The following is a 17,627-nucleotide window of genomic DNA, read 5'->3' as shown; positions in this document are numbered from 1 at the left end:
TCTGGGGCAGCCGGGGCTGCATCCAAAGTGAACAGATGCTCCTACGGCCGCCTGAGGCCCTGAGTTGAGAGGGCAGGGGTCGTCGTTTGTGCCTGGTGCACAGGTGGGGTCCAGAAAATACTTGTCGAATTAACAAGTGACCAAGCAGAAGCAGGAACTTGTCTGGAGGGCTCATGTGCCACATCTCTAAACGGAATGTTCTCATCCAGCCCTGGGAAGTGTAGTTACGACATCCTCATTTTATGAATAGGGAAACCGAGGCACAGAGCAGTTAAGTGACCTGCTCCAGCCCAGAAGCCTCTGAGCCTGGAGGGGTTTCCAGGCATCTGCTGTGCCCATTATCCCATCCTGTCTTCCTCGACCAGGTGGTGGGGAAGGCGGGGGTAGGCGGAGCCCAGCTCACCTTGGGTCCGGGCCTGGGCATGATGGGGTTGTTTGTTTTGGAGGTCAGAGGTGACTGTTAGGCCACCGGGGTCCGCGGGCCTTTGTCCCATCTCTTCCCAGCCCTCCCCCCACCTTAGTCTGCCTCACTGCCTTCTTCGCTGAGGAAACAGGGGGCCCTTGTTCCCTCCGAGTTGAGTGCTCACAGAGCAGCATCCAGCGTTGGCCTCACAGGAGGGCGTGAATTGGAAACGTGGCGCCTGCAGACCCCCTCTGGCCACGGCAGGCGGCCCTTTCATCGGGACGCCTTGTGACTGGCTGAGAGGGACCCTTTCTGAGGAAGAGAACAGGTCCCTGGGACAGTTCCCTTTTCTGCGAACGGAGTGGGGTCAGAAAAACAAAATGGCACAACTGAAGTGAGTTCACTTCCACCCGAGCCCCCATCCCCACCGCATCTGGGAAACGAAGCCTCTGAGGTGCCTCCCCTGCCCCAGGGTTCCCTCCTGTGCAGCGTCCTCCATCTGAGGGTCCCTCGGCTCTGACACCCCCCCTCCTGAGGGTCCCCTCTGTTGCGGTCCCCCTCCTCTGCAGGGTCCCCTCCTCTGTGGCGCTGCCTCTCCCTCCTGAGGGTCCCTCCTCTGCAGGGTCCTGGGTTCTCTCCCACGTGCGCCCAGAGCCTGCTGAGTACCACTCCTGAGGATGAAGCCCCAGAGGACCTTCTCCCCCTTCCCAGCCAGTGGAGAGAGACTGCCGGCTCCTTGGGGTAGACCCCCTCAGGATGACCAAGGCTTGTCTGGTCCATTGAGGAAAGGCAGTGCTGGAGGGCCATTTATTTATTTTATTTTATTTTATTTTATTTATTTATTTGTTTATTTATTTATTTTTGCGGTGCGCGGGCCTCTCACTGTTGTGGCCTCTCCCGTTGCAGAGCACAGGCTCAGGACGCACAGGCTCAGTAGCACATGGCTCATGGGCCCAGCTGCTCCACAGCATGTGGGGTCTTCCCGGACCGGGGCACGAACCCACGTCCCCTGCATCGGCAGGCGGACTCTCAACCACTGCTCCACCGGGGAAGCCCTAGAGGGCCTTTTAGAGCCACTGACAGCACTGCTTGTGCCCCAGCAAGGATGCTGCAGCGATGCTGAGGGAGACCATCCAGGCCTGACGTGTGTCCTGATTGCTGTTCTCGTGAAAGGGTTTCACTGGCACAAAAATGCTTGGAAAATACACAAAGGAAGGTGGCCGGCTTCCAAAACTCAACTGTTTACCTTCAGTGGGGCGGCTGGGAACGTGGGGAGCTTATTTTCCAAACAGCCCACGGTTGTCAGGTCTACAGGCCTTGGGTGATGCCAGGCAAGCGTGAGCTGAGGGCATTTCCTGCCCACCTCCTTCCCCAAACGCACTGGGGCCCCAGGTTCCTCTCAGGGGCCGACTCTGTCCCCTCTTGCTGCATGGGAAATGTTCTCTCTGGGATGGGGTTTCTGAGGCCCGGGGCGCCCTGCCCAGCATCACCATGTGACCCAGTTCTCTTCCATCCGCGGCTGTCTTGGTCTGAAAATACTGGCTTCTTGTTTTGGTGCCTGTCACAGTGGAGCCGCGGTTACAGCACAAGTGGGCTTGTGTCTGTGGCACCTCTGAGAATGAGCTGTCCTTTGCCCGTGTTCCCACTTCCCACCGGCGGCTCTGCCTTCCTTCCAATTCTGTTTTATTCTGGGAAGTGGAGTTGGACGGGAATGTAATGATGAGTCCGCAGACAGAGCCGGAAAGGCCCTTGGAGTGTCCTGTTTCTTCAAGGGGAAACTGAGGCCCAGGGATGCCGCTAGGCTTTTGCACAGGCCCCAGCACACCCAGCAGCTTGGCTGCGGGCTGAGCCCGTTGGTGTCACTGCGTGTCCAGGCCCCAGCCGGGCCACCTCCCACCCGTGAGACCTTGCCCGGTCATTTTTCCTCCTGGGCTCTAGGAGTCCTGGTCTGTGAAGGGGGACCATCACCCCCAGCTCCTGGCTGTGCTGTGAGGACAAATGCCGTTTCCCTTCCCCGTCCAGGAGTCCCAGAAGATGGGCAGCTTCTCAGCTGGTCTCATTTTTGCTGTTTTGTACACAGGCTAGTCACCACGGGGAAGGATCGGTGTCCTTCAGTATTTTCTTTTGGTGAAGTCCATGGGATTTTTTTTTTTTTTTTTTTCAAATAGGTAAAATCCCTTAACATCTTTCCTGGCAGACAATAAAAAAGAGGAGTTAAGGATATCAGCAGAAAAGAGCTGGCACATTCCGAAGCCTTAACGGAAAAAGAGTTTAAATGAGGGAGGATGGCAAGGTGTGGGCAGGGTCAAAGGAGCCAGCGGGAGGTGCTGAGGCACCCCGAGAATGGCGGGCTGTCACCACCCCAGGCCTCAGGGGACTAGGGGAAGGGAGAGCTTAGGGACAGTGGTGGTCGTGGGAGAGGGGCTGCCCTGTGCAGCAAACACCCAGGCTCCTCTCCCCTCTTCTGCTGGTGTCTCCAAATGGCCGGACTCGGCCAGCAGCCAGAGGACGAGGCAGCTGGGTGGTCGTGTCTGTAGAGGACAGCGTCCCGTGGCACAGGGCAGGCATGGGGCGTGGGACAGGCCCGGCTGCAGCTCTGCCTCTGCCCTCTCACCGTGAGGTCCCAGGCAGGTCTCAGGAGTCTGTGTCTGTGGGATTCCTTCTCACTGTGTGGTTTGAAAATGAAAAGAAACGAACGGACATACGTTTTGAGCACAGTGTCTGCCTAGAGCTGTCACCGTGATTTCTTTATGAACGACTTTGAAACAAACAGCCGGGAATCCCGGAGGGAGGCCCCCCTGGGGGTGGGGCTGAGGGCAGGGATGGCGCTGGTGGCCGTCTCCGGCCTCTGCTGAGGCCACCCAGGGGGTCAGCCAGGTGCCGGGCTGGCGCCGTCCCCTCCAAGGGAGCGGGCCACGCAGCTGGTGGCGGCCGCGTGCCGGGCGGCAGACATCTGGCCAGTCAGGAAGCTCGGTGTCAGGCGGCCCCGGCTGTTGGCAGGTGCTGCTGTCTTGGGGGTCAGGTGATGCCGACTGTCTGTCAGCTAGCAGCTCTGGCTCCCCCCGGGGCCCGATCTTCCTAACCCCACGCTCTTGAAAAAATAAACACGCCCCCCAGTGGAGCCGTGCCTCAGGGACCCCAAGCAGCCCGCTGCCCCCTCACTTTGTCATCATAGGCCCTGATCTCAGTGTGAAGTACGAGTTTCTGGTCTCTCAAAGCAGCAGCTCTTAGATTCGCGCAGATCACAGCTTTGCCGAGACTGTGTGTAGTTTTGTGGAGAGAGTGTCCGCTTGCATCTCAGTTCAGGTCTGGCCGTGTGACTTCAGTCGTTGGACTTGACCTCCCTGAACCCTGGTGTCCCCACCTGAAAAACCTGGGTGGTAGGGCAGCTGCAGTGTGGCCAGTAAATGCTTTCACAGCGACTCTCCCTTGATCCACAGAAACTTCGTCACCCTGATTCCACGTGTGTATTTTCTGTGTCCCGGGCCGCTTGGGGCTCGGGGACAGAAGTGTAAACACAGGGCCTGCCCCGGAAGGGCTCCAGGTCCTCAGCGAGTTCATCCCATTCGTCCCGTCCTGTCGCACGAGTGCCAGCCCTCCTCCTGCCCCCTCTCCGTGCCGCGGGGACATGCAGAGGAGACGGGATAGATGGGGCAGCGGGCTCAGCAGCTGAAGTTGTTCTTTTTCTCTGTGTCTCCCGCTTGTAGCTGAACCTTAGCCGGCCAATCGAGGAGCAGGGCCCCCTGGACGTCATCATCCACAAGCTGACCGATGTCATCCTCGAAGCCGACCAGAACGACAGCCAGTCCCTGGAGCTGGTGCACAGGTTCCAGGTGCGTGGAGGGGTGAGGCGGAGGCCGGGAGTGGTGCTGTGCATTTCCAAAGCCGTGGAGCTGCCTTGCCGTGTACTGTGTACACACGGCTCTGCCACCGCCAAGAAGACATGGGCTTGTGGTCGGGCACTTCCCTGCCGGGGCCTCCGTCCCGTCGGGGGCGAGACGGGATTGAACCAGGGCACGGTTGGCACCCGCTCTGCCCTCTACGCTGAGAGACCTGATTTACCGATCTGAGCACTGCAGAGTCCGCACGTGCCTTTGCGTCCTCAGCGACACACAGCTGCAGCCACAGGCGTAGAGTTGGCACAGGGGCGGAACCCTCTTGCCACCCCTGGAGAAAGGGACCCCCAAGGGCCTTTGAACTGGAGCGGCTGCCCTTGGCCCCTGAGTCCTGCCGTGGTGGAGAACCCTTCTCCAAGCCCACGGCTTTGACCCTGAGTGCCCATCTCTGAGCTGGGACCAAGCCCTCTTGGCTTTTCCCTTCTCCCTTCCCCGTTGCCCCAGCAGCCTGGGTCCTGACCCCACGGTAACCCGCCCGCCACCTTGGGGGGGCTGCCATTGCCGCCGCTGACTTGCCCTGTGTTTTCTGTGTTGTGGACAAGAGCGTGATTCATTCCTCAGGAAAGCGGCTCAGGGGTCATGAAAAACAAGGTCATGTTATCAGTGAAAATGCAGCTGAGAGAGAGAGGGCCTCCCTGTGGGAGGGATGCTCGAGCCAGCGCTTTGCAGTGTGTGATAACCGGAGGGTTGACGTCCTGTCTTTCTTTATCAGGACAAAGGGGACTCTCATCGCCACATAGCAGCCCTCCTGCTGACAGCATTTTCTTCCCCCATGTGTCCAGGGTCGGTGGCCTCAGCCTCCCTCACTTTCCTGTGGCTCTCGCCCCCTTCTTGACGGACTCTGGCAGATTCCCGCTTCCCATGAGCCCTGGTGGCCCGTTTGTGGCCCTGCTGGTGTCCTGTCCCACTCCCCCACGCAAGTGGGGAGGTGCGCTGTCCACACGTGGTGCCCTGAGGGCCTTTGCCTGGCCAGCAACCTGAAGTCTCTTCCGCTTCCGTGGGGCTGGGAGGCCGTGGGGAAAGGTGTGTTTGGGCTCCTCTGTGAGCTCACCAAGCCTCAGTTTTCTTAGTTGTAAAATGGTGTTAGTACCAGGAAAACCTCATACCGTGTCGGGAAGAGTAAACAACACAATGCGTATGAAGTGCTTCACCCGGTGCTCAGGCCCCAGCCAGTTGGTGGTCGATAGCAGTGTGATCACATGACCCCCTCGAGCCTCAGTTTCCTCTTCTGTAAAATGGGGTTGCTGCTAGGTCCTACTTCTTAAGGTGGGCAGGTGGCTATGAGAAGTAAATGTCTTTGAGTATGTAGAAGTGTCTAATGTTTGCTGAGTTCTTACAGCTGCTCCCACCACTACTGCCTGTGTCATTACTTTCTTAGATAAAGGACTGGGAGTTAGGGAGCAACCAACCCTGGGGGGCCTCCCATCCCCTGCTCCCCGCAGGCACACCCACAGCCCACGGCGCAGGGCAGGTGGTGGCTGAGCACTGAAGGGGAACTTGGTCCCCTGTGTTCCTGTTCTTGTGCAGAGAAGGTTGGAGAGCATGTCAGGCGGCACGTGGGGACGTGCAGCTCCAAGGGTTTCAGCCACCGGCTGCGTTTCCCAGGGAGGTCTCGGCTGGGTCCCAGGAGTCTGTCCCACCCGGGGCACACACAGCAGCCGGCCCTCAGATGCCTGAGGTGACCTCAGGATAACCTTCCAGCCTCAGTATCTCCGGCATAAATTTTCACTGCCGTCTGTGCTTGAGCGTGAAGCGGATATCTGCTAAGGCCGGGATGTTTCCTCTTTTGCGAAGAGCACGATCCTTTGGGGAGAAGGGTGACAGGCTGCACTTTGCACAGGCCCCGAGAAGAGAGGAGAGGGGCAGGGGCCGGTGGAGAGAGGGACTGAGATGTGCCAGGTGAGGCCTGCTCAGCAGCACGCAGGCCATCCTCCCGCCACGGGGCCCCGGGCTGTCGGCGCTGACCTGGTCTTCCCACCCTGCGCGGGATACAAGATTCAAGTTCAGAGCCAGGCCGTAGACTGACACCTGACCTTGACCGTGCCGTTGTTTTCAGATTCCTGTTTTAATATTTATTCTTGGGACATGAACAGGGAGGCGCGGGCTTAGGTGCGGGGAGGGGCCCAGGGTCAGGAGAGGCAGAGGGACGTTCAGATTTCAGAGACTGGGAAGCAGGTCCCCGGGCTTGGGTTTGCAAAGCTGGCCTTTCTGCATTTTGTTGTAAGGAAACAGAGAAAGGTGGTTTGCCCCAGAAGGGGCTCAGCTCGAAGGGCCTTCACCAAAGGCGATACTCGGGTCCCTGGGGAAGTGGCTTGGGGCTGTGTGGGTCAAGATAGATGAGTTTCTGAGATGTTTCTGACAGCCCTAGAGCATTCCGCCCATGGGATGCTTCCATTAAACCTCCAGGACCCAGGGATGGACAGGAATTCTCAGAGCTGAGAGGTTATGCTTTTTTTCTGGCTGCCCTTGTGGACAGGTTGGGGGTTGTGTGTCTGGAGCTTATGCAGATCACTAAAGCTGGTTGCCATAGAAATCAACTCCCAAGCTGCCACCTCCCCCCGCCCCCCCACCGAAAGGAATATTGGCCTCGAGAGGGCTTGGCGTGGAGAATGATCAGGATGATTCAGTTGTTTTTCTGCGCCAAGGTTCTCGTGGAGCCGACGGCCTGGTGCCGCCGAGGCTGTACCCGAGATTCAGTTTTCAGGGAACAGACCTGGACAGAGGCCCCCTGGGGTGGTGGGAGGGCTTCCTGGCCTCTAGAGCTGCTTCTTCAGGGGAGCGACCAGAACCTCCTCACTGTGGCATCCAGGGCCAGCTGTCAGGTGTGGCCCGGGGGCCGAGGGGGTGGCCCTCCTGCTGCTGCCCCAGAATTGTTCGAAGTGTTACGGTGACTGTATTCCATGAGTCAGGTGGGGCTGTCTGGGTGGGTCTTCCTGGGGTTTCCCTGAATGAGCTCGGAAGGAGGAGGTTTGAGTCTAAACTGTCGCCTCTTCTCCCCATCTCCGTTAGCTGGAAGGATGTTAAGTGTCCCCCAGATGGCCCCTGGACCCCCTGTGTGACCACAGGGACAGCTTCCTCTGAAGTGGCACAGTGCTTGCTGAGCTCCATCCACAGGAGCCCCCAGCCCGGAGGGGAGGCCTCGGGAAACCAGGAACTGCACTCGCAGACCCCAGGGTGATGCACTAGGAGACGCGCAGACCTGATCGCCGCTCATCCTGACTAAAAACTCTTTCACACCTTTTCATTGCGATGATAGTGAAGACTGTAGCCTCTGACGTGGCCCGTGAGGCCTGCAGTCTGGCCGCGGCCTCCCTCCCCCCCTCCCCAGCCTCATCTTGTCCCACCCGCCCCTTCCTTGCCTTGCTGGCCCTCCTGCAGCAGCTGCTCAAGTTCTGAGCTCTTTTCCACCTCAGTGCCTTTGCACAGGACGTTCCCTTAATTGGAATTCGTCCCCACCCCCAGCTCTCAGCTCAGGTGTCCCTTCCTCAGGGATGTCTCTCTGATTATCTGACTTAGGACACATTCCCTGTCCCGGGCCCTTAAAACTTTGCACCTTTCCTTCCCTCTGTTTGGAAGTTTGTCATTCTCTACTGGTTGCTTCTGCCAGTCTCTCCATTTGGGGATTATAGCTCCGCAGGAGCAGAGATCACGTCTGCTTCAAGCTCCCGGGTATCCCCTTTGCCGCACACAGTGCCTGGTACGTAGGAGACATGTCTACGTGTCTGTGAAGTGGAAGAGCGTCGTGAGTGCGGGGCTGGTGCAGGACGCCCGTGCGGGTCAGGGGTGGGAGAAAGTGGCTCCAGTGGGTAGCTGGGCAGGGGCGGGGAGGGCTCACGAGGCAGACAGCACCGCCTTTTGGGTGCATGTGGACCTCCCTTCGGATGTGGGGACCTGCAGGACCATAAGAGTGGAGAGAGTGCTTTTCACACCAGGCTGTGGGGCTTGGACTTTATCCTGAAGGCTCAGGGTGGGAGCGATAAGATCAGATTTAACTGGAACGAGAGGCCCTGCTTAGGAGGGGGAATTACTAGTGCAGGATGAACTCCGAGCAGTGGGGACACTGTGGTCATTGGAACCTGGCAGTTTTCTGAGATGGAGAGGGACTCATGCCATTGGAGGCTCAGCAGTGCCCCCTCCTCACTCCAGGGCCCCTGTGGTCCTGAGCGTTCCTTGCTCAGCCGTGACAGGCCAGCCTCTGAGCGGTCCGGCCCGGCCCTCCTGGGCCTGTGCAGGACGATGCTCCGCCCCCCTCACCTCTCGGGTCCCGTCAGCTGTTTGGTTGTATGAAGTGGATCTGGGAGGGTGCTCTTCCCTCGCCGCGGGGATGTCGGCAGAGAACGCACACTTTGCACGTTGGGTCTTCGTCATCATTACCTGAAAGGAAGTAGCATTTCAGTAGCCCAGCTCCCTACCCCCTACCCCTTATCCTTTTAAAAAACAAGTTTATTGAGATGCACATCCCATACAATTCACTCTTTCAAAGTGTACCATCCAGTGGTTTTTAATGTATCCACAGATGTGTACAACCATTACTACAGTCAGTTTTAGAACATTTTCATCACCTCAAAAAGAAACGCTGTACCCTTTAACTGTCACCCTGTGCCCACCCCAGCCGTAGACAACCACCACTTTCTGTCTCTATAGATTTCCCCGTTCTGGACTTTAATATGCATGGAATCATATAATACACCATCTTTCGGAATTCCCTGGTGGTCTAGTGGTTAGGACTCCACGCTTGCACTGCCGAGGGCATGGGTTCAATCCTTGGTTGGGGAACTAAGATCCCACAGGCCACGTGTAGAGGCCAAAAAAAAAAAAAAGACAATACCATCTTTTGTGACTGGTTTCTTTCCCACAGCATAATGTTTTTAAGGTTCATCCATGTTGTACCGTGGATCTGTGCTTCTTTCCTTTTCACGGCTGAATAATATTCCAGTATATGGCTAGACCACATTGTGTCTGTCCAGTCATCAGCTGGTGGACATTCGGTGGTTTCTGTCTTTTGCCTGTTATGAAGAACGCTGTTGGAAACATTCATGTGCATGTTTTTTTTTTTTTTTTTGCGGTACGCGGGCCTCTCACTGTTGTGGCCTCTCCCGTTGCGGAGTGCAGGCTCCGGACGTGCAGGCTCAGCGGCCATGGCTCACGGGCGCAGCCGCTCCGCGGCATGTGGGATCTTCCCAGACCGGGGCACGAACCCGTGTCCCCTGCATCAGCAGGCGGACTCTTAACCACTGCGCCACCAGGGAAGCCCTCATGCGCATGTTTTTATGCGTACGTGTGTTTTCATTTCTCTGGGGTATACACCCAGGAGTGGAATTGCTGGGGCCGGTGGTCGGTTGAGGAACTGCCAGACTATTTTCCCTGGTGGCTGTACCATTTTAGATCCCCACCGCATATAAAGGTTCCAGTCTCTCTACATCCTTGCCAACACGTATCTGGCTTTGATTTTAGCCGTCCTAGTGGGCGTGCAATGGTATCTTGTAGTTTTGAATTGGTTTAAAATTTCCCTGGCAGCCAATGATGTCAAGCATTTTTCTGCGTGTCTGTCCATCACTTGTATATCTTCCTTGGAGCCCTCCTTATACTCTGTGTGCAAATGTCTAGAGCCCTCAGATTTGCCTTTTTCCTCCTCCAGACTGTTGGGCGCCCACAGCAGGGTGGTTAGGAGCGCTGATAACTGGAGCCCTTGCCTGGCCTCAGAGCTGGCCTCCCCACTGCTTGCTGGCTGGCCTTTGGCATGTGCTCAGTTCCCTCATCTATAAAAAGTGGACAGCCATCGTCCACACCTCCCAGGACTGTGGGGGGACTGAGTATGTTAACACGTGTCCAGCCCTCAGAGCACTGGTGATCCTCGAGGCGTGAGTTGAGAATCTGCTGGGGCCCGGCCCCGGGGCAGGAAGCGGGCCCGCATGTGGCCCGCCGCTCCCTGGCGGTGTAGCTGCAGGCTCCAGTGTCCTCCTGAGATGCTGGAGGACGTCGGAGGGGGTGACTGTCAAGACCCCTCCCTCTCCATTCTGTGGGGACTGGCTCGGCCGCGCCGCAGTAACGAGCAGCTCCCGGGACCCAGCACAGGCCTCCTTCTGCCCTGTGCCGCACACCCTCCGAGGGCTGGCTGAGCTCTGCTGCACGTCTGGGACCCGGATGACGGGCAGCTGCTGACGGGTCCTGGTGGCCGAGGGAAGAGACCTCAGTGAAGCTCGTCCTGGCTCTTAGCTTCTGCCCCAAAGTGACACAAGCTGGGGACTCCTAACGTTTCAGTGGCCGCACGGGTCCTCCAGGCAGGGATCAGGGAAGTAGGAGCCGCCTGCAGGCCGGGGAGCCGAACATGGTGAACAGCAATACACAGGGCCCTTTTCTTCTAAAAAATAAAAAGGACGCTTCAACAAGTTAACATGCAGGATGCCCTCGGCCCCGAGTGTGTGCAAGTGTTCACCACTCTTACTGTTAGCGCCTGGCGTGTGAGAACACGTGTAAAACACTCTGCCCAGCTGGAGCACTTAGTGACCACTCAGTTGTGTCAGCTTGTTATCATACCGTGACGATAGTCCAGCAGCCTTATCTGTGACTGTCGGTTGCAGCCAACTTGAGAGTGCTTAGAGAAGTCAGTGAGACAGTGATTATGAAAGTGTCCCCAAGTGAGAGTTGTGCTCTGTGACAGGGGGGTGGAAATATGGACTGTCCTTAGAGGCAGGGCCGGGTGGCCTTCAGGGGGACTTTGGATACCGTGCCTGGCTCCACCGCTCACCAGCTCACCCACCTGGGCCTCGGTTTCCCCGCCTGCCATGCCAGGAACACACCAGGATGCCAGCAGAAGACGGTGGCATTGAGAGCAGTGGTACCCAACCCCAAAGGCCATTGCCGTGAACAGCGGTGATCACCTCCAAGACCACAGCTCCGTTTTACTCCGAGACCCCTCTGGCTCCGAAATGATTTCACAGCTGTGTTGACTCAAACCCTGTCGACCTCAGATGTTTACTGAGCAGCTGTCAGCATGGGGCTCTGTCCTGTGTGCTGTAGGCGCAGAGGGCAAGTAGAAGAAACAACAGTTTTTGTTGTTGGAGGCTTTCTAATCTGATTAAGAAGATGACGTCTAAACCTATCAAAAGTTAAGTGAGTTTCTGTCTGTCTTGGGGGCAGTGCCTGGTGGCATGTGGGCCTTCTGGACGGGGGTCAGAGCCCTGAGCACCAGGGAATGATTCAGGCCGTCACCGTGGAGCCACGGGAGAGGCCACCGTTTCCCGAGCACATCCCAAGTGGCCCTCTCTGTCTTGGGCACTCCACATCTTGTATCTGTCTCATTGGATACTTATATATCAATCCATGGGAAAAATGGAATCACTTCCCCATTTTTTTAGGTGACAAAACTGAGGCCCAAGGAAGTTAGATCACTTGCCTACAGCCAATCAGTAAGAAGGCGGCTGTGCCCTTTTCAGATGTGCTTCAGAGGGGCTTTGGCCGGCAGCAGACGGAGCCCTGGAGGGTTGAGAGCCAGTGATTCCCAGTCCCTGTCTAGCATTGCTCTGACATCAGTGGTTGCCACACGATGATAAAATGTTGGCCGGCAGAGGCCAGGGGAGGCAGAGCTGGGCAGATCTGGTGGCCCTGGCCCGAGGACAGATCCTGTCCTGGGGAGGCTGTGAGGTCAGCCTCCCATGACTGCTGCCCTGGGTCACGAGGCCCCTCCTCCCGTGGCGGAAGTGGCCGCACAGTCCACCCATTGTGCGTCCAGGCCAGGCCAGCGGGCAGTGGCTGTGAGTCTCTCATTCTGCCCCAGGGAGCTTGGGGCCATTTAGGGCCATTGAGTGTCTGCAGGGCCTTTCCCTGTGGCGGGGGAGGCCAGCCCCCCAGGAAGACGCACAGCTCTATGACCCTGCCTGTTACCTGCCCAGAGCAGAGATGGACTTTGTACAGCGCTGGGTGGGGCGGTGGGAGGGACGGCCACGCGAAAGCCGGAGCTCACCCGGCGCGCTGGCCGTGGTCCCTCTGTGTGTGTGCGTTGGCAGTCACCATTTCACAGCTCAGGGTTGGAGGTCTTCTGGGTTTTAGAAATACTAATGTTTGCTACTAATACATTTTCCCGAAGTCATAGGGAAAACTTGTGTATACGCATTTCAGGGTTCCTTAGTTTGGCCCTGTGGACGTGTTGGGCTCCTCGAGTACCAGTATCTGGGTTTTGGAGATTGGGAACTCCCACCAAGAGGTCTGTAGTCCCGTGGGTTCTTTATTTCAGGAACATCTACGGCAGGAAGGTGTCTTCCACTCTCCTCCTGGCCTCTTTGGGGCCATGACTTCCTGACTTGCTTCTGCCACCCATGTGGTCTGTGTGCCCACGATAAAGGCCCAGGTGGTTTCTTTTGACTTTGTGTAATAAATCACAAAGTCTCTCACCAGCCAAGAGTAAAGCTGCTCTGGAGGGCCACGGGCTGGGCCTCCGCTGACCTCCGTCCTCTGGAGACGGACAGAGTGAGCCACGAGGACCTTCTGTGAGCCCCTCCCACGCTGGCTGGGGTCCATGCCCCCTGCCTCAGGCCTCACACACTCCCTGGCTTCTAGCCCCTGACCTGGCCAGTATCTCGCAGTCTCTCCATTGATCCATGAGATCATTCGTCAAATAACCACTGTGTCATTCATTCCACAAGTCTTAATTGAGCACTTGCTGTGTGCCAGGAATCCTAAAAGACATCGCAGATACAAAAAATAAGACAGATCAGGTGGATGCAGTCCCCTTCCCCACGGAGTGTGTGTGTGTGAGTGTGTGTGAGTGTGTGGGTGTGAGTGAGTGTGAGAGTGAGGGTGTGGGTGGGTGGGTGTGAGTGAGGGTGTGTGTGGGTGCGAGTGTGAGTGAGGGTGTGTGAGAGTGTGAGTGAGGGTGTGTGAGAGTGTGTGTGTGTGTGAGTGTGTGGGTGTGTGTGTGTTGCTATAGGGGAGGCGGGGTTGATGCTAAGAAGACACGAGTAAATGGAGGAAAAGCACCGTAGCCTCCGTTTACGGTAAGTTCTAGGAAGAAGAAAACTCAAGGCCTGCGATAACAGGGAGGGTGTTGTCACCTCTCTGAGGAGGTGACACTTGAGCCAGGCCTAAAAGGCCTAGTGAGCAGGGGGAGGGAGTGAAGCAGGCGAGGGGGCTACGTCTGCCAGGCCCCTTGGCGAGACGGGCGCAGAGGCCTGCGGACTTGGAATGGGCTGGTGCAGCTGAGCGCAGCAGCGGCGGGAGAATGCGGACCGAGGGTGCGCTGGCTGCCACTTCGAAGAGGGCTGAGGGTGGGTGTGCAGCAGGAAGCGAGACAGTTGTCGCAGCACTAGGGGTCATTGCCAGGGTCACGGCCGGCAGCAGTAGCTGTCTCTGTTCTCTGTTCTGCTGCAGCCAGAGGCTGGGAAGGCGGGGTGGCCTCGTGCAGGGGTGAGGCGCCCAGGCCTCCCCCGGCCCAAGTGGCCCCGCGTCCCAGAGTTCAGCGGCACACTGCGAACTCTGCTGTGGCTCCAGACGACTCCTCTCTCCCCGCCAGCGGCGCTGGGGTGCCCCAAGTCCTGGCTGTAGCCTTGCTCACCCAGCAGGGCAGGAGCGGGCGCCTGCGCTTGCTCTGGGAACTGGGAGTCTGACTCCGGCTGGAGGGCTGTGGCCCCGGCTGGGCGGGCAGAGCCGGCCTGTGGCCGGGGTCCTGGGAAGCAGCCTGAAGGCAGGGGCCACATCCCAGGCTCACCTGGACAGGTGTGTGGAGAAGGCGCGCGTGGTTAAGACGGGTGCTTAAGGAGTGAGGGGCTGCTGCTGACCCGGGGCGGAACCGAGCTGCTGGGACCAGGCAGCCCCTGTCCACTTCTCACTTCGCTCAGCTGTTGGCTGCGACACCTGGTCACATAACCACTGGGACCCCCTCCGGTCCCGACAGTGACCCCTGAGTGGAAAGGCCAGCCTGTCCTGGTTTAGTGTCAGCCGGCGAGGAGATGCCTTCTCCTGGCTGGCACCCAGCCCTACAGATCCCTCCCCAGGCCCGGAGGTGGTGTGTGGCCGAGGTCTCTGTTTGCCTGAGGACCTGAGCAGTGCCGTGGCAGTGTGACAGGGCATGTGACATTTGTCAGGTGCTCAGCCTGGCCAGGCACCCTGCCAGCCTCCCGCTGACGGGAGGTGGAGAACACGTAAGTTTGGTGCTGAGGTCTGGGGACAGAAAGGGAGGTATTGTTCTCGTCGGGGGCCTGGAAGCGGGGGAGAAGGTGTTTGTTGTCTCAGATGGTAAAGTGTTCCGTTTCCTCCCCGCCCCCTCTTCCTCAGCATTCGGGGTTACACTTTGATGGGATTGCTTTTCTTCATGGACTTATTGTGAGCTCTGTCAACCACAGTGTGTCGTCCCCACGGGGACCCCGGTTTTCTCTCCTAGATGGCTGAGCGAGGCGCATGTCACCGCAGACCGTCTGGGAAGATGACTCAGGCGGATGGACAGTCGTGGGTGGCATCCGGCCTGGAGATGGGATGGGGGTGCCTGTGACCCGGGCACACTGGGGCGGGTGTGCAAGTCACACACCCAGGATGCTGGGGCCCAGCCCCGCCTCCACAGGTGCTCTGCTTCCCTCCCCCCACCGCGCATCTGGAAGGGGTTTCCCTCTGCTCCATCAGTGGCGCAGATCGCATCCAGTTCATTCTAGAGCCTGGCGCCTGGGTGCTCCAACCTCTTCTTGTCTCTTCTGAACCCCTGGTTCTGTGACTTTTGTTCACCCGCAGGGACAGTGGGGCGTTATTGCTGGCGTTCTGCTCCCAGGAAGCTCCCCAAACGCTCCAGCGTTTCTCCCACCTTCTGCCCCCAGGACAGTCAGTTTAACCAGCCTATTCATGCACTGTGGTTCTGGTGGATTCCATAGGCATGGCCTTGCCCATGTCCCCTCCGTCTGGCTCTCTGCCGTCTGACGTAGGTAACACATGCACATGCAGCAAATTCAAGGAGCCTTTTCCCACCCCTGCTGCCCGTCCAGCGCATCCCCGTGTTGGGGGCAGCCATGGCTGCAGCAGCCTAGAGCCTTTTTGGTGAGTTCTGTGTACATGAGCAAAGACGGTCTTCCCGTCCTCCCACAAAGCCATTATTCTGTGTGATCTTTCTTGGAAATGATTTCATATCAGTCCTTCCTTCATGCTGCCTTATTCTTTTTACTGGCTGCATAGTATTCTGTTAAATGGCCTTAAATCCTTTTCTTAACCATTTCTCTACTGATAGACACTTAGGACATTTCTGATCATGTTTTGGAAACATGCTGCAGCAGTTAAGGATCTTTGTACCTGTATCTTTGTGTGCACGTGTATGGAATTATGTGGGATAAATACCTAGAAATAGAAATGCTGAATTTAGGTAGTCTTAATTTCGGCCGTTGCCCAATTTCTCTCCATAGAAGTTGGGCCAATAACACTCCCTCCAAGCAAGTGCTGGCCCACGTCCCACCACTTTCGGAGGTGTTTCTAATCGGTTGAATTTGGCCAAGTTGCAGAGAATCGGAGAGTGCCGGGACCCTAGCAATCACCTCCTCATCCTGTTGTTTTTTTCCGTGGGGCACTCAGGGCCCTGGGAGGGGCAGTGTCTGGGCCACCTTGCTCCTGTCTGGTGCTCGTGCACACCCTACCTTTCTCCTCTGTACTCCCTGTGCTGCAAGGGCCTGACCCCCCGGGCCTGAGCTCGTGGGTTTAAATAACGGGTCTGAAGAGCAAAATAGGCTGAGGGGCAAATTGCATCGTCCTTTTCCTTTCAGCAGCTCTGCCGGATCAGAGACAGCATCGTGCCAAAGGCCAGGCGGCATCTCTGTCCTTCCTGAACTGCGAAGCCCGGCGCACGTGCCCCCAAGGCCGGCACTGTGCCTGACGCGCTGCCCAGGCCTCGTCCCTTCCAGGCTTGGCCCCTTAGCCTTGCACACCTCTAGACATGTCACCGCCAAACTCAGAGCTGGCTCGTCACTCCCCGCCTCAGGACCCTGTTGCTTTAGGATCAAGTCCAAGCCCCTTGGCTGGTCTGTCTCCAGCTGCCTCTCCCGCCTGTCTTCACCTACGTCCACCTAGCCACGCGGGCCCCTCACCCCATGCCTCTGCTTTTGGAATGTCTTTTCACGCGTCCCATGCCTGTGACCCTTTGTGGCTCAAGGTCATTGGCTTCCAGAAACCCTCTCTCCCCTCCTCTTCCCCGCTCTCCCACCCGCTCCCCCACGTGGCAACCCTGCCCTACTCTGTTATCACCAGTCACCCCCGTATCTCTGTCCACTTACGAGCCCCCAGTGAGGGTGGGTGGGATGTGGCCGCTCTGAGGCTGAAGAGGTGACCCCCTCCCTCCCAAACACACAGACACACCCATCACGGGCTCTCACCCTCCCTGGTCTCATGCTGTCTGGGAGGCCTTCAGGCTGGGGGCACAGACACCTGAGATCTCTCTGGAATACAAACGAGGGTTGATTCAGACCAAGGCATCTGCTGGGTGGGGAAGCCCAGCTCTCGCTGGGAGCCATTCGAGGAGAGTTAGAGAAGCGGCAGTAGGTGAGGACAAGCCGTCTAACTTGCCAGGCTGAGTCTGTGAGGGCTGGAGAGTCACCTGGTGACTGCAAAGGACAGTCTCAGGGTGCGTATGGGCTTGGTTGAGCTAGTTAGTGGGTGTCTGTCCCCGACATGGAGCCATTATCTGTCACTCGTGCGCCCGTCCTCTGGCCTTCTTCCCTCTGCTGTGTCCTACCCCCCCGCCAGAGTTGTCCTGTGCAGTCACAGTGCTGTGCACCTGCTTGAGGGCAGCAGGCCCTGGGCTCCCATGTAGCAGTCTGGCTCCATCAGGCCCAAAGAGCTTTCTTTCTTTGTTTATCATGTCACAGAATCAAAGAATCCTAGAACTTAAAAGTCAGAAAGGATGTTAAAAATACATTATTCTGACTCTCTTGTTTATAGACGAGAAAACTGAGATACAAATAACTTGTGACCTTGAGAAGCACACATAAAGTTAATGGTGATTCCAGGACTTGAACCCAGATTTCTAGACTCTGCCTTTGCCTTAACTTTCACAGTGCCTCAGGGTCCTGGTGCTGGGGTCCGGACTACCCTGGTGCTGCAGCTGGCCTGAAAGGGGTGGTCTGCCAGTGATTGGAAGGCAGAAGCCTTGGCTGGCTGGCTGTCAGGGACAGTTACACAGGTTGCACACCGAACAGCTCAGTAGGCTGCAGGCGGCTCCCTGTGTGGCTGGACTCAGCGGTCCTGCCCCTAGTATGTACTGGATGGGGCCACAACCTTCTCTTGGCTCCTGGGAGCCTACGCTCAAAGTTTAGCCGCAGGAATCTCCAGGCGCAGCCCTATGCTAGATCCGGCTGCCTCTTTAGACC

At 57.6% G+C, this 17,627-nt stretch overlaps 2 protein-coding genes across 6 annotated transcripts in view; one reads left to right on the top strand and one right to left on the bottom strand.

Annotated features, from left to right (window-relative positions):
- The window catches only part of SLC24A4 (solute carrier family 24 member 4), a 640,065-nt gene that overhangs the window by 66,912 nt on the left and 555,526 nt on the right, over nt 1-17,627 (bottom strand). The window lies entirely within an intron of this gene.
- The window catches only part of ITPK1 (inositol-tetrakisphosphate 1-kinase), a 162,968-nt gene that overhangs the window by 89,607 nt on the left and 55,734 nt on the right, over nt 1-17,627 (top strand). For all 5 annotated transcript variants that reach the window (XM_033419169.2, XM_033419191.1, XM_004262353.4 and 2 more), the window contains one exon: nt 4,111-4,236. In XM_033419169.2, the coding sequence (XP_033275060.1) occupies nt 4,111-4,236 (126 nt within the window). The remainder of the gene's footprint in view (nt 1-4,110; nt 4,237-17,627) is intronic.

This window comes from Orcinus orca, chromosome 2 (assembly GCF_937001465.1).
Source record: "Orcinus orca chromosome 2, mOrcOrc1.1, whole genome shotgun sequence".
NCBI lineage: Eukaryota > Metazoa > Chordata > Mammalia > Artiodactyla > Delphinidae > Orcinus > Orcinus orca.
Note: the sequence above shows the minus strand (reverse complement) of the source record. Positions and strands in the feature narration are given on the sequence as shown.